The sequence below is a fragment of the Marmota marmota genome, unplaced genomic scaffold (assembly GCF_001458135.2).
Source record: "Marmota marmota marmota unplaced genomic scaffold, marMar, whole genome shotgun sequence".
Lineage (NCBI taxonomy): Eukaryota > Metazoa > Chordata > Mammalia > Rodentia > Sciuridae > Marmota > Marmota marmota.
In genome coordinates, this window is record NW_026000110.1 from 1135325 (window position 1) to 1158795 (window position 23471).

The following is a 23471-nucleotide window of genomic DNA, read 5'->3' on the forward strand; positions in this document are numbered from 1 at the left end:
CTCCTGCTAGTCTTCGTGTCTGTCCCTGCCCATTTGGGGAACTCGGGAATGACTGGCCTCATCTGCTTGGATCCCCAGCTCCTCACCCCATGTACATTCTCCTCAGCGCTCTCCCTTAGGGACCCGATGAACATCTCTTTCACTGTTCTCAAGGTGGCCCTCAACTTTCTCTCTGGCCAAAAAAAGCATCTCCGGACTGAACTTTGGTGAGCAAGTCTTCTTCTTTATGACCATGGCAAGTTCTGATGGCTTACTCCTGGCCTCCATAGCCTATGACTACTCTATTGCAATGTGTCACCCCACTGTTACTGCATACATATGAGCAAACAAGTGTATGTTAAGATGATTCTGGGGTCCCAGCAATTCACTGTCTCTAAATACAAAATAAAAAGAATTGGGAATGTGGCTCAGTGGTGAGCGCCACCAGACTAAATCCCCAGTACAATATATTGTAAGGGTCCGGCAAAGCGTCGAAGAAAGAGACCACCAAGTGACCACTCATGCAATTGGCAGAAGGGGATTTATTGATCTAGCATGCTAGGGCTCCATGCCCACACAAGAAGGGAGAACAGCCCAGAGCCCCGAGCAGGGGCTGAGCACTGCTTAATTACACTTTTTTGGGGAGGGCGGGGATTTTACATACATCACAGTCTCCTTTAACAAATCATCATACACCGCGGGAAAATCAAACAACAATTCCTAAACATGATTAGTTCATTCATTGGCGGGAACAGGTCAGGCGGGGGTGATAGGTCAGTTCTAAAGCGGGGTACACAAACTGATTGGTTTAGGCCCTGCGATGCCTACGTGCGAGACCACACAGAGCCCTTCAGTTATTAAACAACCAAGAAGTCAGGGGAAATATTTACTGGGTGGTTCCAAGCATTATCTTAACAGCTACAGGAATTTCAGGTTTTGCAGGTAGCATAGAAACCTAACAATACCTAATCCTTTACATTTTAACTCAGGCCTTGCAGCTTAGAAACTTTACAATGCCCGGTCTTTTACCCTTTAACTTCAATTTCTTTTACCCTTACATTCCCCACTCCTTTTTTCTGACAACTTTTAATCTTAAAAGTAATGCATCACGATTATTGAAGGGTTATACATTTCATGAGTTGTTTTGTGTTCCCTGGAATCATTTTCAGCATGGCCTCCATTTTAGATTTCACTCGGTATTAGACCCCGATTTGTCTAACTACACTGACTACCTAACTTTAAATCTGGCTTCATTCCCCCCTCTAATTTGGGAACTCCTCACTGCTGTGAGGAAGGGGGGCGAAGAGGATCTTTCTGGCTTCTTCAGGCTGAAAAGGGTCGGTGTGGGGCAAGCAGTTTGGAGTCCCCCTTTAAAAATATCGGGTCTATCAAGTGGTCCATGATAAAAGTCCAATTGAGAAGTATTAGGCTGGAGGGCCATTCGAGGGATAGGTGGTCTATAAGAGAAACAAGAATTCATTAGTACTGGAACCAGACTGATGCAGCAATAAATGTCACAGCACAGGAATATGCCAATGAGTATAATGGCCAAGACAGAGACTAACAATGTTTTCCACCAGGAAGTACCAAGAACCAGGAGCTAAGATACTGTTTCCACGACAAAGTTGCTGAGGACATGGCTTATATCTGAGCATGTAAATCTTTAAGGATATTTGTCACCTTGCCAGAAATGTCAGGGATGTAAACACAACAATTAACATTTAGGTTTACAGATGTCCTTTCCCTTAAGATATAGTCTAATAATTTAATGTCATCTGATCTTGTAAAATCCTTTTACTAGTATGACCTCTGTGTCTAATAGAGAAACCTTTAATTCTGTTACTTAGGGCTGGATGACCATACTAGCAAACACCAAGCCTACCTGTGTAGGTTAGGAATATCTGTGGGCCTTAAACTAAAAACTACTCTGGCAGTTCCTTTTAATAGTTATCAGGCATTCCTGTCTGAGAATCTCTTTTGTAGCCTCCAGTTTACTTATTTTTGGAAGTTACATTTAATTATTATTATCATTTAAAATGCCCAGTGTCCCGACCAGCAGGACACATCAACGTGGGCCTTGAACCTAGGTGGGGAGGAATGAAGGGACAAGAGACACAGAAGGATGACAGCAAGACAGGAGTTCTGATCAAGCTGCAAACTTTTATTGTTCACACAGGGGTATTTGTACGCTGGGGATGGGGAAGCTCTCTTATCTGCAGTTGCTGGATGTCTGCACAAGGTGAGATAACCGCAGGATGTTTCAGGAAGATAGGTGGCCGCAGGATGTCTCAGGGAGATAGATGGCTGCAGGGTGTCTCCCAGGCAGGATGTCTCCCAGGGGGCTGTTTCTTGTAAGTGTCAGGCTATTCTTTGAAGGAGAACTCCCTTCTAGTCCCTGGCAGCCCAGGAACAGCTGTGTTTTGGCTTTAACTGTCTTTGCTAAGTGTTTAAGATGAAGCAAGTCAAACTGACTTTTGTTTTTATCTATTGTTAACAGTCAGCTGAGTTTCCCTGGGAGTCCTCGGGGAATTTACAGCAGCTTCTCAGTTCTGCTAGTGCCATTTGTGCTAGGATGGGTCCAGGCCTTGCTTGACCATGTGGCTTCCCTCGGAAGCATCAGGGATGTTTCCCCTTTCTGATGACCCTCCTCTTCACAGCAAATGCACCGATTGGCCTTCTGTCCTCCACTGGTCTCATTAATCTCCCTGNTCAAGTTTACATGAATATTAGCTAACACAACATAATATCACACCTAAAACATGAATTAAAGAAAGGCTGAAAGCTTTTAACCTCTTGTAGAAAAGTAGTAATGTACTTTTGTGTTTTGCAATAAAACCTTCACACAGATTAGGCTCTCATTAAATTAAAAATACATTTAAATTGTATCTCAGTGTAGAAAGTAACATAGAACTTTACATATCTTATTGATAACAAGTCCAGTTGTAGAACACAAATGATATAAATAAATCTCCAACATGTTTTTTCTTTTGAGCCTAAAATTACCATACAACTTTAGAACACCAGCTTGATACAATGTTCTTTTGAAGCTTCTACCTTACAGACTTGTATACCTGGAAGATATGAACACATTAACAGCACCATAATTACATTGATGATTTTTATTAACCAAGGTTAGCTTTCTAAATAAACAACATTACAATATTGAAAAATAACAGCTGTTGTTTAACCATAGTTGTATAATTTTTAATTTCTTTTAAGATTACTTGCTCAAAAACTAACACACATAACCAATTTACACAGACCTTCTTTATCACTTACTTAAACCCTCTTAATTACTTAATCACATAGACTCTCTTATCCAAAAACACATTTTCCCTCTATTAAATCCATATCTAGAACCTTTTAGTTTCTCTTTTCCATCTGTTAACCTCCTTCTGTTCACATTTTGAAACAATATCTGTAAATTTCTGAATTTAGGCAGATTATTACATAGACATCAACATTTTATTAGGGTCTTTTTGAACACGTAGAAAAACTTATGAGCTTAATTTTAAAGACATCTTTACTTTTATCTGTTTACCCAATTTAAATTGAATCATTTGAATCATGTGAATCAAAGATATTTGGATCTATTTTTAAATTTTTCATGAGCGCTCCTCATCTGTCAATTGTCATATCACTGCAGGATATATGGACATACACACATACAGACATACCGACATACAACACATAACACAAGTGTAACACCCTTGTAGCTTTTTCAGGTGAAATCTCCATTGCAATATTTCAAAAACTCCACTTATCAGAAAAACATTAACCTAGGTCTGTAGGACCAAAATCATGAGCTCAAAAAAATACAGAATCTAAGAAAAAGCAAGAGTCCTAAAAAAAAAGATGACTGGCCAGTAATTAGTAAATATCATATAATTTACTTTTTGGTTGGGGTCTAGTCTGAGTTCAGGTAAAAAGACACTTCTACTCTTTTTTTTTTTCCTTGAATCTCAGATCTGTCCTCTATTGAGCCCCAGGCTTCTTCTATTTGCATATCAACTTAAGTCCTGGCTGAGGTCTGGAAGGAACTGGGAAGACTGGAATTCTGAGCAGAAACCTCATGCCTAAGGCATTTTAGCCATAAGTCACAATTTCCACGTTTGGAGGTTGAAAATTATGATGCAAGTTTAAGATACAATTCTCAAAATTTCATACCTTTACATCTTTCTACACTAGTAAAACTCACTCACACAAAACTGAAAATAGGATCTTTTTCTGATAATATAAAGGCCACCATCAGAGGAAATTCCCTCAGGATCATTAAGCTGCTTCCTTTGTTCTGAAGGTCGTAAAGTAGTACTAAGTTCTACCATGTATATCCAAAATTAAGCTTTAAAAATTCCCAAGACTGTTGCTAATTAATGTCATTTCAATAAGCCAGACCAATGTTTTAATTTAGCACCCCCCCCCTTTTTTTTCCCTGAATCTTACACACTGAGGGGAACAGATATCATATCATAATTTATTATCCTTGCCCAGGTTAATGCACTGGAATACTTAGTGAAATTTTCTCGGGCTACCCAGTTCAAAATTGAAACTTATTAATTTTTTTTTTTATCCTAAGTATTTAAGTTTTCCAGCATGAACTATCTGAAATCAAACTAAACAATTGCTTAAACCCAACTTTTAACTGCAAGATAGTGCAATGCTTTAGAAACCCATTCAGATACCAGATTGTTACAATAAAAAAATCATCTTTTAGATACACATTCAGCCAAGATCATCCCCAAGAAACAATCTATAATATCAACACATTACTGCATTCATTGTCCCTTTAGTTAAGTAAACAGAGGTGGAGTAATCCTTAAAGTGCAGGTAAGGAATGAGGGTGTTCCCCAGAGCAAAATGGCTCTGGCAGCTGCTGGGAGCCTGTCAGCCCCACCTTTTACGTCCAGGATTAGTTTTGCAGGTTTGGTTTGACCCCAGGCACCAGGTATTTTTCACATCTCCTAACTTTTCAGTAGTCAGCTTCCCCAAAAAAGTTCATTCTCTGCTTGCAGTTGTTTCGAGTTTGAGAAAAGTTTAAGTGAGATATCAAAGTTTTTAGACCCCAGGCATTTCCCTCTGCAGTGGGCATGCTCAAGCCAACTACACACTGCTTCCCTAATCTCGCTTAACAAAGGGGGGTAAAGTTTATCAAAGTTCTTTAAAACACAGCTAAGAGAGGTGTAAAAGGTGAGAACAGAAAAGCTGGCGGTTCTATTGACTTTTGGTCCCTCATAGGAGAAGCATTAGGTTAAAATTGAGCTAAAGTTACTTCCACACATCTAAGGCAGTTTGGAATTTGGGACTCTGCATCAGTCCAAAGTAAAACAATGCCATCACACTTAACAGAGACACAGACAAAAAGACACACAAAGATCATCATGCAGCTCCCGTTTGTTCACACCCCAAGATCTACAATCTTGTGACTCAGGGAGAATGGAGGGAAAAGGGGGAGGAGCAGAAGGATTGAGTGATAGGATCTTGGGGGAAGGGGTCAGAGTGGAGGCAGGGACTAGGAAAGGCTTCAGGGACAGAGGCGTGGAATGGCTTTGTCCCATACTGGGAGTTACTCAGGCAGAGACAGGGACAATACAAACGTGACACAAACATGGACGTTTAACACAAATTCAGAAGCAAAGATTAAAGGCAGACAGTGAACTCAACCTGAGAATAAAAGTAGCCGGCAAGACCTGACGGGATGGCAGCAGAATCCCTTCTCACCGAATGAGGGTCCATCCGCCCCTCCCCGAGTCCTCCAAGGTGTCCCTTGCAAGGACGTGGCCTGTGGCTTCAGGACACGTCTGTCCACCACCGCCAGGGGGAGCTCACGCTCTCCGCTGGCAGCCACTCTGCCAACCCAAACTGAGAAACCGAACCCGAACAAAAAAGCTCTGAGAGCTCATGCTCTCCACTGAGCCAAAAACAAAACCTTACCAAAAAGCTCTGAGAGCTTACGCTCTCCACCAAGCCAAAAACCAAAAAGCTCTAAGCGATCGCAAAGGAAAAACAAGAAGGAAAAGAAGGAGGAGAAGGAGGAGAAGAAGGAGAAGAAGGAGGAGAAGAAGAGGAAGAAGAGGAGGAAGAAGAGGAGGAAGAAGAGGAGGAAGAAGAAGAGGAAGAAGAGGAAGAGGAAGAGGAAGAAGAAGAAGAAGCAGAAGAAGCAGCAGCAGCACCTTACTTACCCCCTAAAGAAGTCCGTTGGGGTCTCCTTGTCCAGCGATGCGCAGTTCCCGGCCAATGCACCAAATGTAAGGGTCAGGCGAAGCGTCGGAGAAAGAGACCACCAAGTGACCACTCATGCAATTGGCAGAAGGGGATTTATTGATCTAGCATGCTAGGGCTCCATGCCCACACAAGAAGGGAGAACAGCCCAGAGCCCCGAGCAGGGGCTGAGCACTGCTTAAGTACACTTTTTTGGGGAGGGCGGGGATTTTACATACATCACAGTCTCCTTTAACAAATCATCATACACCGCGGGAAAATCAAACAACAACTCCTAAACATGATTAGTTCATTCATTGGCGGGAACAGGTCGGGCGGGGGTGATAGGTCAGTTCTAAAGTGGGATACACATTCAAACTGATTGGGTTTAGGCCCTGCGATGCCTACGTGCGAGACCACACAGAGCCCTTCAGTTATTAAACAACCAAGCAGTCAGGGGAAATACTTACTGGGTGGTTCCAAGCATTATCTTAACAGCTACAGGAATTTCAGGTTTTGCAGGTAACACAGAAACCTAACAATACCTAATCCTTTACATTTTAACTCAGGCCTTGCAGCTTAGAAACTTTACAATGCCCGGTCTTTTACCCTTTCACTTTTACACTTTAACTTCAATTTCTTTTACCCTTACAATATGTATATATATGAGCCTTTTCTTCTATGAAAGTGAGAAAGAATTTTACCACATTTCACATTTACCACATTTCACATTCAAAGGATATTTCTCCAGTAAGCTTCCTACATGTTTATGAGTGAAATAGTAACAACAGAAGACTAAGCCAGTTGCATTCATGAGTGCGATTTCTCTGCAGTGTGAGTTTGTTCATGTCTCCGAAGGTAAGTGGATCTAGCAAAGGCTTTCCCACACTGCTTACATTCATAGGGCTTCTCTCCAGTATGTGTTCTCCCATGTATGTGAAGCTCAGTGGATGTAGCAAAGGCTTTCCCACATTGTTGACATTCATAGGGCTTCTCTCCAGTATGTGTTCTTCTATGACTCTGAAGGTAACAGGATCTAGCAAAGGCTTTGCCACACTGCTTACACTCATAGGGCTTCTCTCCAGTATGTGTTCTTCTATGTATGTGAAGCGCACCAGATGTAGCAAAAGCTTTTCTACACTGTTTGCACTCATATGGCTTCTCTCCAGTATGAAAACGTTCATGTACCTGAACGGAAGAGAATGTAGCAAAGGCTTTCCCACATTGTTGACATTCATAGGGCTTCTCTCCAGTATGTGTTCTTCCATGAATCTTAAGGTTACTGGATGTAGCAAAGGCTTTGTCGCACTGCTTACACTCATAGGGCTTCTCTCCAGTATGTGTTCTTCTATGAATCTGAAGGTAACTGGATGTAGGAAAGGCTTTGCCGCACTGCTTACACTCATAGGGCTTCTCTCCAGTATGTGTTCTTCTATGAATTTGAAGGTAACCGGATGTAGCAAAGGCTTTGCCACACTGCTTACACTCATAGGGCTTCTCTCCAGTATGAAAACGTTCATGTACCTGAACAGAAGAGAATGTAGCAAAGGCTTTTCCACATTGTTGACATTCATAGGGCTTCTCTCCAGTATGTGTTCTTCCATGTCTTTGAAGGTGACTGGATGTAGCAAAGGCTTTCCCACACTGCTTACATTCATAGGGCTTCTCTCCAGTATGCGTTCTTCCATGAATCTGAAGGTTACTGGATCTAGCAAAGGCTTTTCCACATTGTTGACATTCATAGAATTTCTCTCCAGTATGTGTCCTTTCATGGATCTGAAGGTGACAGGACCTAGCAAAGGCCTTTCCACATTGTTGACATTCATACGGCTTCTCTCCAGTATGTGTTCTTTTATGTACATGGAGCTGAGAGGATGTAACAAAGGCTTTTCCACACTGTTTACATTCATAGGGCTTTCCTCCAGTATGAATTCGTTTATGTATCTGAACGTAAGAGGATGTAGAAAAGGCCTTTTCACATTGTTGACATTCATAAGGTTTCTCTCCAGTATGAGTTCGTTCATGTGACAGAAGGGCAGAGGGCTTAGCGAAAGCTTTGCCACACTGCTTACATTCATAGGGTTTCTCCCCAGCATGTGTTCTCTGATGTATTCTAAATAAACTGGGATAAGCAAAGTCTTTCCCACATACCTTACATTTAAAATGTGCATTTTCAGTGTGTGTGATCATGTGATATTGAAGACTTGTGGGTGAAGTACAGGTCCAACCACCTTCTTTACATTCACAGAGTTTCTCTCCAGAATGAGTTCTTTCATGCCTTCTAAATAAAGAGGAGAAATGAAAGGCTTTCCCACATACCTCACATTGAACAGCTTTACCTCCACTGTGTGTTCTCATGTGTCTTTGAACATCTGTGGGAGAAGATGAGGCTTCACCACATTGTTGATATTCAAAGGGTTGCCACCCAGTATGAGTAACTTCATGCCTTTGAATGGTACTGAGACAGCTGAAGACTTTCTCACATACTCTATTTTCATAAGGTCCATCTCCAGTTTCTGTTAAAATTTGTGTGTGAACGCTTTTGGGAGTTACCACAGATTTCCTGTAATGCTTCAATTCACATGGCTTCTCTTCACATTCCTCATGCTTGTAGGGTTCATGTCCAGAGTGACATGCGACGTGCCTATGACAAAATGAAGGACATATAGTCTTTTGCACACATAACACACTTACATGTATTTACTGTATTAAAATTTGTCTTTGTCCAGTTAAGAACTGGAATCTCATTGAAAGTTTCCCCACACTATCTTCTTGGCTTCTGAAGTTTACCCCATGGCTTCTTTGAAGAATAGCCAGCACATTATCAATGCTGGATTCATTCACATTGTTCTATTTATTTAAAGGTCATAAGCTTACGTTACTATGAACAACAGGTAAAGGATAGGATTTCTGACTTGTTCAAATTGCCTGAAAATCAAGAGATTGAGAGGAAACAATCATTTGCAACACAGCTTCCCTATGGCTATCATGCAAATAGTGATATTCACATATGCAATTTCATAGTACTTTTTGCATGTCAAGCACTTTGAAAACACTGAATATCTGTTACAGTTAAGTATATATTTCCTGTAAAAAAAATCTTGTAAGAATAAATACATTTCAAATTGTGCATATTTCTCTGTTTGGTTTGTTTTAAATATTATATGGCATTCTCAGATTCCCTCCAGGATTCCTCTTGTGAGTACAATTACCTTAGAATGCTCCCAGAATGTTCGATCTGATCTTCAATGGTCTTGTCTTCCCATTTGTTTCCTAAAATGCAAAACCAGAATGATCTTTATAAATTTTTAGGAGCTAGAAATGCTTTTCCAAATCCTAGGTGCCATTTATGCTACAATAGTTCAACAACTGATTCTCTTTTCACCTTCTACATAAGTGACCAAAATAAATACGAGTTCTCTATCTCGTTAATTAAAGAAACATCATTATTACCTATAGAAGTCAGGTATCTGAGGACTTCCAGCATCACATCTCTGTAAAGGTTCTTCTGGGAAAAATCCAGCAAAGCCCACTCCTCCTGGTTGAAGTTCACAGCCACATCCTCAAAGGTCACTGAGATCTAAAATATCCCACAAATGTATAGTGGAGGTCAAGAAAAATTGACAGCATAAGAAATCTACACTCAACATGCATGATGTTCACATGATTCCCTGGCCTCCTAATTCATTCCACGATTTGGTCCATGAAATCCTTTCTGCATTTGATTGTTCTTGGCCATTCTAGCAGTAGAATTGGGCCACTCAAAAGGCAAACAGTAGAATGTTGGACACCCTTCCTTTGGTGTGTTCATAGGAAGTAAGAAAGCCTTCCAGGTCACTCCTAAATTCTTTGTTGGTTTTAACTATTACAGGTCCTAACATTGTCCTGTGCAGTAGAAAGCTTATATTAACACTCCCAATATTACTTAAACTTAGAAAAGAAAGCTGACTGAGTAGAAAATTGCTGGAATCACAAAACAGCATTTCTGACAGATTCTGCCAACCACAGTGTCTCACTGGGCCTCCACAGAAAATGTCAACAACATGGAAATTCTGATATCCTGTTTCCTTCTGAAAGTATACTGTTCCCTCTTTAAATAAATGCCTAGAGGGCTGGGGATGTGGCTCAAGTGGTAGTGCACTCGCCTGGCATGCATGCGGCCCAGGTTCGATCCTCAGCACCACATACAAATAAAGATGTTGTGTCCGCCGAAAACTAAAAAATAAATATTAAAAAATTGTCTCTTTATCTACATCTCTCTTGCTCTCTCTTTAAAAAAAAATGCCTAGAATTAGGCCCCACCCACAACCTCTGGGCATGGCTCACTAAGGATCTTCCCTCATAGACAATATTTAGACAACATTACACACAGTTGGTCACAATGTGTTCACTGGGGATTGAGCTCAATTTGGTTGATTATAACAAGAACAAATAGAAGTTTGCAGGTGATTTACTCCAGAAGACAATTAAGCCAACTAGTAATCAAACACAATGATTAACACCTTTATTTATTTTATTTTAATATAATGCTGTGAACCAAACTCAGTACCTCACAAATGCTAGGCAAGCAATCTACCAGTGAGCCACAACCCCAGCCCCAAGCACCATGATCAATAAACATGACAATTTGACAATTTCTGGTGGTTAATGTCAAAGCAGAATGGAGTGTGTGGAAAGATGGCATGTTTCTCAGAAATAACTCAATGTGCCCAAGATGTCACCTTGTCAAAAACAACAGCCTTACAAAGCTATATGTCTGAAAAACAGCCTTCTTAACAGACAGCAGAAAGTACTTTTCCAAACCTCATGTCAACAATGAATATCCAATGATTGTCAAATTCCTCTGAACAGCAGATGTCTCACTCAGATGATGTACAACTATGAGACACACATCAATGTTCTGCTCAAGGACACTTTGATCAAGAATGGGCCACATGTGCAATGGTTGTCTGTTGTGAAAGAGATTCCTTGTGCCTGTAATACAGCTGGTGCAAAGAGACCTCAGGCACAAGCACTTCCAGGGGGGGTAAAGCAGCAGGTTTGCAGCCCAGAATCCTGAAGTATCCCATGCTGACTGTGAGTGAAACAGGCCACTCCACGCATGTCTCTAAGCACACTATGATCTCTGAACAGTGTGGAACAGCCAAAGAGCTCACCTGCTAGACAGTGCCCCTGCCACTGACACAGCACCAACTCAAGGACTTAAGACATATGACATTCTGAGCAGCACAGTATCAGCAGAGGTTAATAAGAGTCCAAGAGAAAGCCTGGAGTGAGCTGGCCTCCATGCATGGAAAGATTATGAGTGAGAGAAGGTGCCTAAAGACAGATCACAGTGATGGTGCAGGCAAACTGGAATGTACGTGGCAAAAGGTACTCCATCCCTCTATTCTGCAGACAAAAGTCCATGTATTACACGTTGAAATGTGAAAGACTAAAACACTTTTCAGAAAGTTAAAGGAAACATGGTTTTATTTATTTATTTATTTATTTATGGTGGGGCAGATTAAAAACTTAGCAGAAATCAAATCCAGTCCAGGGGATAAAAATCATGCAGCCACATCCCTCACATTTTTTTTTTTTCTTTCTTTCTTTTTTTTTTTTTGGTGCTGGGGATCGAACCCAGGGCCTTGTGCATGCAGGGCAAGCACCCTAACAACTGAGCTATATCCCCAGCCCTCACATTTGATGTTTTAAGACAGAGTCTTGTCTGTTGCTTCCCTTCTGTCCCACCACACTGGCACTCAGGGGAGTCTAGAAATGGACTGAACACAAGCCAATTCACCACACACACCACAGACCAAGCAGTTTCTAAGCAAATGCATGAAGCCTTCAAGAAACAGGAAGAGCACCATAGAAGAAAGGGGAGAACACATTTCCATCCACTTTTCAACAACAAAATGTACAAAGAATACTGAAAGACAGGAAGCAGTGGCTCAGCAAAGGAAAATACATGACTTGAGATTGACCAACCCTGAGCAAGATCAGACTTCAGAATCCCTAGGTTAAATTTTCTTCCTTTGTTTCTTTCTTCTTTCCGTTTTTCTTTCTTTCCTTCCTTTTTCTTTTCATTTCTTTTCTTTTTTATACCAGGAATGGAACACAGAGGTGCTTAACCACTAAGCCACATCCCCAGCCTTTTAAATTTTATTTATTTATTTTTGTTTTGAGATAGGATCTAATTTGTTCAGGGTGTCTCTAACATATACTGAGGCTGTCTTTGTACTTGGAATCCTTCTGCCCATAACATGGGATTACAGGCCTGTGCTGTCTCTAGACTAAACTGTAAAATAACGCTCTTAAATTTTAATATGCATGCAACTGAAACAAAGTGAAAAATACACCAGGTAGAGCCATAGAGAACTGTCCAGGACAATAAAGAATGCACACTTACACTGGAGACATCAGCCTAACTCTGTTGGATCAGAAAGGCAGACAGGAGGGCTCCACTGGCCTTCAGCCAAAGGGGAAGCACACAGAGTTCTCAGGGTCACAGCAACACCCCCAGGACAAAGCACATCCTGAGCCATAAACCACACCTCTACAAGCGTGCAACCCCAAAGAAATCCCATGTATGCTCAAAGACCATGGAGGGTGAAGCAGAAATCAGATAAGAAGCATCCAGAAAGACTTTAGACAAATGGAGGTGATGCACAGGGCTCTAAACAGATCTGCTCGGAGCCATTAGGCAAGTAGGTATGACAATTTCCTTGCCAGCGTACCCCATGTTGCTTAGTGGAAGGACTCGTGGAAATAGGACATTTTGCAGTGACATTGCATGTAGGTGACCTTGCTCAAGGACCAGGGCGGATCCGGGTTTAGGGCATTCCCAGTTTAGGATAATCCGGGTTTAGGGCATTCCCGGTTTAGGACAATCCAGGTTTAAGGTTATTCCTGCTGGGAATAGGGTGTATCCTGCTGCCTGAGTTCCCCTTGAGTTCTCACAGGATTCAGACAGTATTTTTTGGGAGACAGAAGCCCAGTGGGTGTGGATTTGGGCAGAGAACGTGGATTTCCCCAGAACGTGATTGTAGACGGCTGGTGTGAGTTTGGGAATAAAGAGTTGCTGTTTGAATCTACAAGCTGTGTGGTGGCTCGTGATTTTGTGCCCAGCCAGACTGCGGCACAGATCAAGAGAAAGAGGTGACTCGAGAGAAAACGCGACCATTTTAAAGGAAATAAAATGTAAAAGTCCACCATAGGATATGTGTAGAAAACAGCACAGGGGATGCTTCATTGGTACCTAAATCATCGAAAGCACATTTCAGAAAAGAAGAGCTAAAGCAATCATTGAAACTTCCACTTCAGGAGACCAGAGAAAGAAGACCAGGTAAACCTAAATTAACCACAGGAAGGTAACAGAGTGGGTGTCGATGAAACCACAATCAGGAAATCCGCAGTCTGCAAAATCAAGCCCTTCATGAACATCAGCATCACTGATAAACTGACATAAGAATGGGTTCAATCCTCACCACCATGCAAACAAAATAAATAAAATAAAGGAATAAAATATACAATAATTTTAAAGCAAAGAGCAACAGAACTGATAAAACTAAGAGAATTAAAAGTATCATCATGACAAATGCATTGAGATTAAAGATTTTCATGAATATGTGCTTGACACAAATTAGACAACTTAGAGATATTGGACCATTTCTCTGAGAGGGACAATCTCCTACAACTTACACACAAGGAGAATACACAAAACAGATGAGCCCATGGTTACTGAAAAAACAGACTCAATAACTAATTACTACCCAAAAAGGCAAGGCAAGGCTCTGACATCTCAAACAGGCTTCCGTGAGACACTTAAGAACTGCCACCAATTTTCTACTTTTTTTCCTACAACACACTAGGCAAGTTAAACCTCCTAATTCTTTTGAGACTTAACTTAACATATTATCAAAATTAAATAGATAAAGAAAAGTATTAAATTAAAAAGGATATTATGAATGACTCTCATGATCATCAATGCAAAATTCCTCATCAAACATTACCGAATTGAAGCCAAAAATAAAATTATATACCACAGCCAAGAGGGAATTATTACAACTCTGTGAGGCTGATTCAAAACTGAAAAATCAGTTAACATTATCCATCACAACACAAAGCTAAATAATAAATATCATGATTACATCAATAGTTAAAGAAAAAAGTTAAGAATAATGGAAAAACACACTCAAGCTCAGAAAAACATCAATGTCTTTATAGAGAGACAGCATGATCCTCTTCTCTATGTGGAATCATGAAGAATCATGAAAAGAAACGAGATGATATTAGTGTTGTCATGCTAAATAATAGGACAATTATTATATGATTGACATCAGCAAGCTGGACATGGATGCAATGTACATGGTCTTTAACACTCAGGGGGCTGACCAGGATGGTCACCACTTTGAGTCCAGCCTGTGCAATTTAGCAAGTCTGTGTTTAAAATAATAATAATAATAATAATAATAATAATAATAATAATAATTATTATTATTATTATTAAAAGAATTGGGAATCTAGCTCGATGGTAGAGCAGCCCTGAGTTCAACACCCAGCACCAAAAACAAAAACAAACACCTCTTATACAGCACCAATGAAAGAGAAATACTCATATATAAATCTGATAAGAATCTATAAAAAAAACTGCATACTTCTAATGAGAGTGTAAAAAGACAGGGCAAATACATGCAGATATTTCATGTTCACAGATGAGAAGCCTCAGGGTTATTATTAATTCTTACCAATTTCAGTTATGGATTCAATATGATCCCAATAAAAATTACTTTAAGTTATGTTTTCAGTAAAAGATCAAGAACAACCAACACAGTAATGAACACCAAATTCTCAGGATGGACACCACCTGAGGTTAGGAACTACTAGAAATCTACAATCATCAAGACTGGGTGGGCTGGGGATGTGGCTCAAGAGGTAGCGCGCTCACCTGGCATGCGTGCAGCCTGGGTTCGATCCTCAGCACCACATACAAACAAAGATGTTGTGTCCACTGAGAACTAAAAAATAAATATTAAAAAATTCTCTCTCTCTCTTAAAAAAAAAAAGACTGTGGTATTTGGCACTGTATAAATATATTCCACTGATTTTTAAAAAGGAGCAAAGAACAAAATCAATGGAAAATATACTCTCCTGGAAAAAGTTGCCAAAGCACCTGGACATTAACATGCAAAAAAAGAAAACATATTCACTTCACAAATGTCACAGAATCAGCTCCCAGTGGAGGCTCAGACTCAAGGTAGGACACAGAGCTGGGGCTGCAGCTCTAGCACAGCACCTGCTTGGCACTTAGCAGGCCCTGGGTTCACTTGTTAGCACCAAAAAAATTGCCTATACATCATAGTACAAAATGCAAACTTCAGAACTTCACTAAAATGACACAGAAGTACTTACAGAGAAATCTGGGCTGGCATGACTTCATATGCAACATCAGACACATGATCTGTGAGTGAAAAACTTGTAAATCAAACTTGATCAAAATGAAGTTTGTGTTTTTCAAAAGATGCACTTGAGAGAATGAGAAGACATGCTGGAGAACTGGACAAAATGTTGTCACGACACATAGTGACACTGGGTTGGTATTCAACATGCAGGAAGAACACTCAGTAAGAAAGCAAGCAACTAAGTTGGAAGTGGGCAAAAAAACCTGGAAAGACACTTATCCAAGAAATAGAGACTGTTAACCCAGGTGTGAGAAGATATTCACCAGCACTTAATTAGGAAACTTTAAATTAAACAATAAGGTGCCACCAGATACCCACTGGAGTGGCCAAATGCAAACATTGAAAGCACTGAAAGACAGAGAAAACAAGAATTGGCAAGAACTCTTCCCTTGCTCATGTGAACAGAAAGGATAACAGCCTCTCTGGAAGACAGTCACACTCTTACCAAATAAACATGGTGCACTCCAGAATTAAGTGACCACACTCCCAGGTGTCTACCCAAATGAGATGAAAATTATGTGCACAGAAAACCTCACAGCTGTGACTATAGCAGCCATATCCAGAACTGCCCAAAGCTAGATACAAGGAAGTTGTCACTTTCAATACTGAATGGACAAACTGTGGTTTAATCACACCAAAGAATGTCATGCAGTAAATGAGCTCTGTAGCCTGGAAAGATACAGCACCCTTAAAGGCAGACTGGTAAGTGAGAGAAGCCAGTTTGAAATGGCCAAGTGCAGTAAGATTCCAAGTCTAGAACATTCTGGAAAAGACAACATTATAGATGCACTAGCAGAACTGATGGGTGCCAGGGACTCAGGGAGCAGAGAGGGAGGAAGGAATGAGGAGGAGTGATGAACAGGGGGAACCCAGGATTCCCAGAGCAGTGAAACTCTTCTGTATGACATTATCGTGTAAATTACATGACACACAATCACATCACACAAACAAGGAACCCTAAGGTAAAGGATAAATTTTGGCTTATCCTAATGTGTTCCTCCATCCACTCTCTTCATCAAATGTCCAACACTGGTTCAGTAACTGGTATCCTACACCAATGCAAGATGTTGAAAACAGTGGAGACTATAAATTGGAGATAGGGATGTTTGATACTATGTGTAATGAATGGCTCATTTGAATTGTCAACTTGATTGGATTAAGAGATACTGATACTAAGGGGATTCTGGGTGTGTCTGTGAGGGTGTGTCTAGGAATGATTGGCATGTGAGATAGCGAACTGAGGTGGGGAAACCTCCTTAAGCTAGGCAGCATCATCCAATAGGACAGTGTCTTGGGTGGAACAAAAGAAGGAAGCAGCAGCAGAGAAAGCCCCTTTCTTCTCCAATGGCTGCTGCAATGGTCTGAGGATATCAGACTCTGCCTTCTTCACACTCCCAAAGTGGACTCTGCCAGTGACTCTCCAGGGAGTTTCCAGAACCTTTGGTCTGGACTAGGGCAGCACCATTGATCCCTCTTGATCTGAGGCTTCAGCCTCTTGGACTCTGCAGCTACTACTTCTCAAGCTCTCCACTCTGCAGATGGCCACTGTGGACATCCAGCTTTGGGTCAAGTAGGCCAATCTAATAAGTCCCCTTTTATAATCATACTTCCTCTTGATGCTGTTCCTCTAGTGAACACCGACTAATAAACTATGTAAGCCTGAAATTGCTCATAAAAACAAAGTTTATTTAATAAAAAAAGTGGATAAATATCTTGCCACTGAGTCTCACAAATATATACCCAAGAAACAATATTACATACTGAAAACCTTTTTCATAATAATGCAAAAAATAAAGGAAAGAGGAAGAGTCATAGTTACAAATTTCAAAACTTGAAAGAAAAGCAAGGAAACTGATTTTCAATACTGGAGAGAAATGGGATGATAAGTCTTTAAAAGGCATTCTAAGTGCTGGTGTCGTGGTGTTGTTATGGGCGAGGCTGTATGGACAATGACCAAACAGACTCCATTTTACCCTGAGACTCCATATCATGTAAGAAATGCTTCTCCCGTGGAAAAGCCCCTCCTCTGTACCCCCTAATAGTTACCTAGCATAACATACTTGGCAACACAAAGTAGCAATTCTTATATAATGTGAAATTATTCCCTTTGGTTTCCATTTTTCTTGGGCAATGTACCTTTGCTGTCATTCTGGTTACTGATGTGGTCAATTAGTTTCTCGGCTACCTTAGTCGTGGGGGGGGGGAGTGGGTGTGCCCATCAATCGTACACAAGCAAGATAGTATCCATAAGCCAAACATCTTATGCCTAATGTAACCACACTATGAGGGTGCTCTAAATATGGCTATCATCAGGAAGGGTCTTAGTCCCTAGGGAAGGGGGTTTCTAAGAAGTTCCATGTCGAAGCTCCTGGCTATCAGTTTCCTGGCCTGGCAGCTTGGCAATGCTAACCACAAAGTTAAGGATGTGGTTTCACTACGGCTCACTAGAGCAGAGCATCCCATCCTGCAGCCCTTCCTATCAGGCCTGAACGAGTGGAGATTCTTCAAGCACTCTGAGCTGCTCATAGCTGCTAGCTACAAACGGAAAGTTATTCCAACATACCTTGTCAGAGATTGATTGTCTAGATGTTAATAACCATTGTCTAACTTGTACTGAACTAGGGTCATTTTGACCCACTTCCCTTCTGCTGGCTTGCTGCTCCGCCAACCTGGAAAGTCCTGCGGGAAATACCAATGTACCCATTGCATTGTCTCGCTAAATGCCCAATTCAGCTTCTGCACCTGCTTACTTATAGTTGCGTCAACCCAGATGGAGTTTTTACCTTTAAATATCTTAAAATGCTCAGGCCTGGAGCTGTTCCTTGCAGAGAAAGTTATGGGTCCTGTGGGGAGCCATCGCTGGCTGGCCAGCTAAATAAAGACTCTTCAATTCGGACAGAAATGGGACTTGATATGTTTTCTGAGGGACCTGCCCCGCAACAATGTGCACCTGCAATTTCAGCAACTAGGGAGGTTAAGGTATAAAAATGGCAAGTTTGAGGCCAGTCTCAACAACTTAGCAAGACACTCAGAAATTTAGTGAGACTGGTCTTCGTCAAAAATGAAAAGAAGGGACTGGGACTGTAGCCGAGTGGCAGAGCATTTTCTGGCATGTGTGAGGCACTGGGTATGATCCTCAGCACCACAGAAAAATAAACAAAATAAAGATATTCTGTCCATCTACAACTATACAAAATAAATAAAATAAAATAAAATAAAAAATAAATAAATAAGAAGAAGGGCTGAGGATATGCTCAGTGGTTTATTCCCCAGGAAATCACCTGCCCACCTCCAAAATACTGTTCACAAAGTTGAAATTCTTTTTCGGAGGATAACTAAGCATAAGCAAGTTCATGGCTTCAATCCCCAGTACTCAGTAAGTAAGAAAATAAATAAAAAACAGTCCTTAATATTAATTTTCTTGGTCTGGAGAGTAGCTTGGTTGGTAGTAGAGAATTTGCCAAGCATGCATGTGGCCCTCAGTTCAATCCCCAGCAGTTCACACACAAAACAAAACAAAACAAAACAAACAAACTAACTAATTAAAATACATGTAATGAGTGATAAAAAATGATTACAATAAAAAAGGTATACAATGAGAGGCATAAAATACAACAAAATCAATAGAAAGACAACACACTTTCTCACAAAGGAGACTGAATGTTCCCATGATCTACACTCTCTGAAAAAAACACTGAACATTTCAGTAAATTCTATGAACTTTAGGGCATGGTTTCCTGTGTTTTTTGGGTGAACTTAAGAAAAACTACATCTAAAAATGGGAATAGTAGACTGCATCTAAGAACAGCCAAAATGTTGTACAGAACAGAGTGAGTAGAGAGAGCATTTATCTTACTTCCAGTTTCATAAGCTAAAAGGCCAATTTCCAAAGGGGTGGCCCTAGGAGGAGGCAGTTGGCAGTGAACAGGAATCAGGTGACATGGTGAGAGTGCTCATGAAGGGGATCAGCACCCTTATTTAGACACATGTATCTCTCCTACCCAGAAAATGGGTGCCATTTATTATTTCACTGATAAATTATCCAGTGGTTAAATGATCACAGTTGGGTATTTTAGGTATTGCCAAAATCGTCGTTAAAATTTACAATGAAGATGGGTGCAATGGTGTACACCTGAAACCACAGATGTGCAGGGGCCAGAGGCCCTAGGCAATGTAGTAAGACCCTGGCTTAAAACAAATAATCTGAAAGGGGCTGGGAATGTGGCTCAGTGGTTAAGCACCTCTGGATTGCATTCCTGATACCAAAAAACCACACAGTTAACAGGAACTTGTCAAGTCCAGACAACAAGGGCAACAAACTGTCATCCCCTGTCAAATTCTCCACCTTGTAAAGGACAGAAACTAATGTTTTCAAGAAATAACATTCATAAATTTATCCACCACTATTTTTGTAGAAATCAGTTCATATTCTGCAGCAATAATGCAAAACAGAGTTTCTCACTATCCTAAGTGGCATTATGGAATCTAGGACCTGGATTTCAGACAAAATTGAATCTCACAAACTTTCTATACATACTCAGGGTGAACTTAAGAAAAACTACAGGGGTAGCAAAAGGTAAATTAGTTTTTTCGTTGTTGTTGTTGTTGTTATGGTACCAGGGGATAAACCCAGAGTCATTTTATCACTGAGCCACTTTCCAGCCATTTTTATATTGCATTTTGAGACATAGTCTCATCAAGTTGCATAAGGCCCAGCTAAGTTGCTAATGCTGTCCTGAAATTTGCAATCTTCCTGTCTCATCCTCTGGAGCTTCGAGGATCACAGGTGTGCACCACTGCACCTGACTGTAAATTAGGATTTTTAACAACGGAAATGTAACTAGACTTTTTTAATCCACTTCTTTCAAAAGAGGTATTCTTGCCAGGGACAGTGGGAAGGGGTCTTGGGAAGTTGAAGGAGGAGGATCACAAGGTGGGTGCCAGCTTCCACAACGACTGGGAGGACACCTCAAAATTAAATAAAAGGGGAGGCTGGGGATGTGGCTGATAAAGCTCCCCGAGTTTGGATCCCCAATTAAAAAGAAAAGAAATATTCTCTCCAATATTTCACTAGATGAAAAGTGACAATTAGCGGACGGTGTCCATTTGAAACGAGTGGGAAGAACGAACGTCTGGCCGAGCTGTGAGTTGGAGGGAAGGTGGGTTTTAGAAGGCAGGAGGTGCCTGCAATTTGGGGAACCTACAGCAGCCTCCGGAGGAGCTCCCCTGGGAGAAGGAGGGTGCATTTGTGGCCCTGCTTCCTCCACGTTGGGAAGAGTGGGTCGGGCCACCAGTAGGGAGCAAAGGGGACACCAGGGACCATGAGCCGCCCTTCCAAACCCAGGGATCCAGGGAACAGGGTCCAGGGCCACCTGACAGCGGGGACTCCGCGGCGCTCAGCAGCTGACCTCAAAAACCCAAAACCCAGCTCACCCCGCGATACCAGGGGACAGAGCCCAGGACCACCCGCCAGCGGGGACTCCACTGCCTCAGCAGCTCACCCGCGCACAGGGCCCCAAGGCAGGTGCTGACCGCGCACCTTCAGCCCTGGTCGCAAACTCACCATTTTTGTCTTCTGTGGTGACCCGGCGTCCTCTCGAGGAACCTCCGGGCACCCGAGATCCCCGGGGACACAGGCTGAGCAGAGTCCCTGGCCTGGATCCCTGGAGCAGAGAACTCGGGGCCTGGAGAAGGAGTAGCTGAGGAAGAAAAGCCCGCGAGATTGCGGAAGCCCGCCCTTCCCCATCCTCTGCGCACTCATTGGACAGTTCCCCCCAGCGACCCTGATGGACGGCCTCCAGGCCCGCCTCTGCATCGTGACTGACAGCTAACATCATCCAATCACTGGCTGAAATTGGGTTAGTGACAGATTCTTGGCCCCAGCCCTTTTCAGGAGGAGATTTCTGGCTGTGCTGGGAACTAATCCAGGTGGGAAGCCTTGGCTTAGCCTCTGGTACAGAGGTGCCATGTGGCGCTGCTATATGTGTGCAACAGTCATAGAGTGCTTTCCGAGCATTGCGAGGCCCTGGGTTTAACCTCAACACAAAAACAAACCATAGCTACTTGGGGAGGCTGAGGCTGGAGGAGCCCAAGGTCAGTGAGACCCTCTCTTAAAATAAAATGAAAAGGATGGGGATGTAGCTCAGAGGTCCAGGTCAAGCCCCACTGGGTTTATTCCCCAGTACCTCAAAGAAAAAGAAAAAAACTATGTGAGATATATATATATATATATATTTTTTTTTCAGCTGTTGCGACCTCAAGCAACTTAGAAAAACACAGTCTCCAAATTTTTGAAACACTATTTAAAGATATCATATGTATGACCCATACACAATATCTAAAAATGAGAACAATTTGAAAACTATTTTAGTAATTCTCATCACCTCCTGGCCTCTGTTGCTTGGAGGAGGCAGCCTGAGCTATGAAAGGAAGCAATTGGGGTTGGCTCTGATGCTCAGGGTTCCATCCCCAGCAGAGAGGGTCCTCAGGGAGGAAGGAAGGCAATCCTGTAGGGCAGCAATGTGTGGTGGAAATAAAATGGGTGCCTTGTGCTTAGTGTAGATGTTCTACTTTGACTGTTAGGAAGTCTTATGTAGAGACCTGACTCTGGGGATCCAGGTCTGGTCAGGTGTATGCCCCAATATCAAACAGAAAAGGTCATGATGCAAAACAGGAAAGAAACTTTGACCAGTGCAGCTACACCAGGAAGACAAGGAAACCCTGCCCTAATGCTGTCTTCAGGTGCTGACAAGGACTTTGAGATTTTATAGAAGGATAATCATAGGCATGTAAATAAAGGGAAAAGTGTATGTACGATTCAGTATTATCTGTAGGACTTAGGCTTCAGACACCTGTGGGTCTCATGACTGTGAGCTCACACTCACTTGCCTCATTGACACATGTCCCTCTACTGCACAGACTGACCTCATTTTGTCTCTCAGGAGGAAGTCTCCCTCCAGTGTATTCTTTCCATGTCAAGGTTTCAGATGCACCAACATTTTCAAGAAAAGCCACAAGCCCATCTGCATCCTGCCTAGGAAGCACCATGGGAAATTCATAGAGAACACTAGAAGCGGTGCAGTATTGGTATCTAAGTCATCCAATGCACATTTCTGAAAAGGAGCTAAAAGCAATCATTGAAACTGCTGCTTCAAAAAAACAGAGAAAGAAGAGCAAGGTAAACCTAAATTACCCACAGGAAGGTAACAGTATTGGGCACCACGGAGCTGGCACCGGTTAGATAGATGAGCCCAGCAATGGACTATGGCTTGACTTAGGCAGCTAAGGGGCAGCACCAAGGCCCTAATGTTGGAGGAACAGAGAGTGTCGGGGGGGGGGGGGGGTGGGGGAGAGGCCCTGCAGTCAGACAGGCGAGTGGCTTAGACTGTTCCTGGGGACTCACCAGCAACATCAGAGAGGGGGCACAGGGCATGCCTGGGGCGCTTAAGCAGGGCCCTGGTGGGGACAGGGTGGTTTTCAGGGAGTGAGTGGGCATGAAGGCTGTCTGCAGAGGGGACAAGACAGGAGTCTCAGCGGGGGGGAGGGGTTAGGGCCATGTTCGGGGAGGGGCAGGGTTGTGTGTGACATTACTGAGTGTGACAGGCTATAGTTTAGGGAGGGGACTCAAGCCCATGGTTGGGGAGACACTGAGGGGTTCAATTGCATAGGGCAGACAGGGGCATTGGGCTGCATGTGTTAAAAAATGTGCGTGTGGGGGGTCACGGCCATGTTAGGGTGGCTTTCCTTATAGAGATTGTGGGACTTGGCCATGGGGAAGGGTCCCGGCTCAGAATGGGAGGGGCAGAGCGGGTCTTAGTGGGGGGACACTCCAGCGCATTTGTGTCGACC

At 42.2% G+C, this 23471-nt stretch overlaps 1 protein-coding gene across 5 annotated transcripts; it reads right to left on the bottom strand.

The window, feature by feature from the left end:
- Positions 1-1238: 1238 nt before the first annotated feature.
- LOC125611047 (zinc finger protein 709-like) lies at positions 1239-21684 on the bottom strand. 5 transcript variants are annotated; one of them, XM_048784674.1, is made up of 6 exons: positions 21187-21684; positions 9631-9757; positions 9390-9450; positions 6159-6232; positions 2983-3050; positions 1239-1436 (listed from the first exon to the last, which is right to left on the bottom strand). In XM_048784674.1, exons 1-5 carry the CDS (start codon positions 21436-21438, stop codon positions 2992-2994), a joined length of 573 nt encoding a protein of 190 aa, XP_048640631.1. In that variant the 5' UTR covers positions 21439-21684; the 3' UTR covers positions 1239-1436; positions 2983-2991. The 5 variants fall into 5 exon arrangements, with proteins under 5 accessions (XP_048640631.1, XP_048640632.1, XP_048640627.1 ...); XM_048784675.1 differs by having other exon boundaries at positions 3034-3050; positions 21187-21683; XM_048784673.1 differs by lacking the exons at positions 1239-1436; positions 2983-3050; positions 6159-6232 and adding exons at positions 6989-7027; positions 8038-8821 and having other exon boundaries at positions 21187-21674.
- Positions 21685-23471: the final 1787 nt, after the last annotated feature.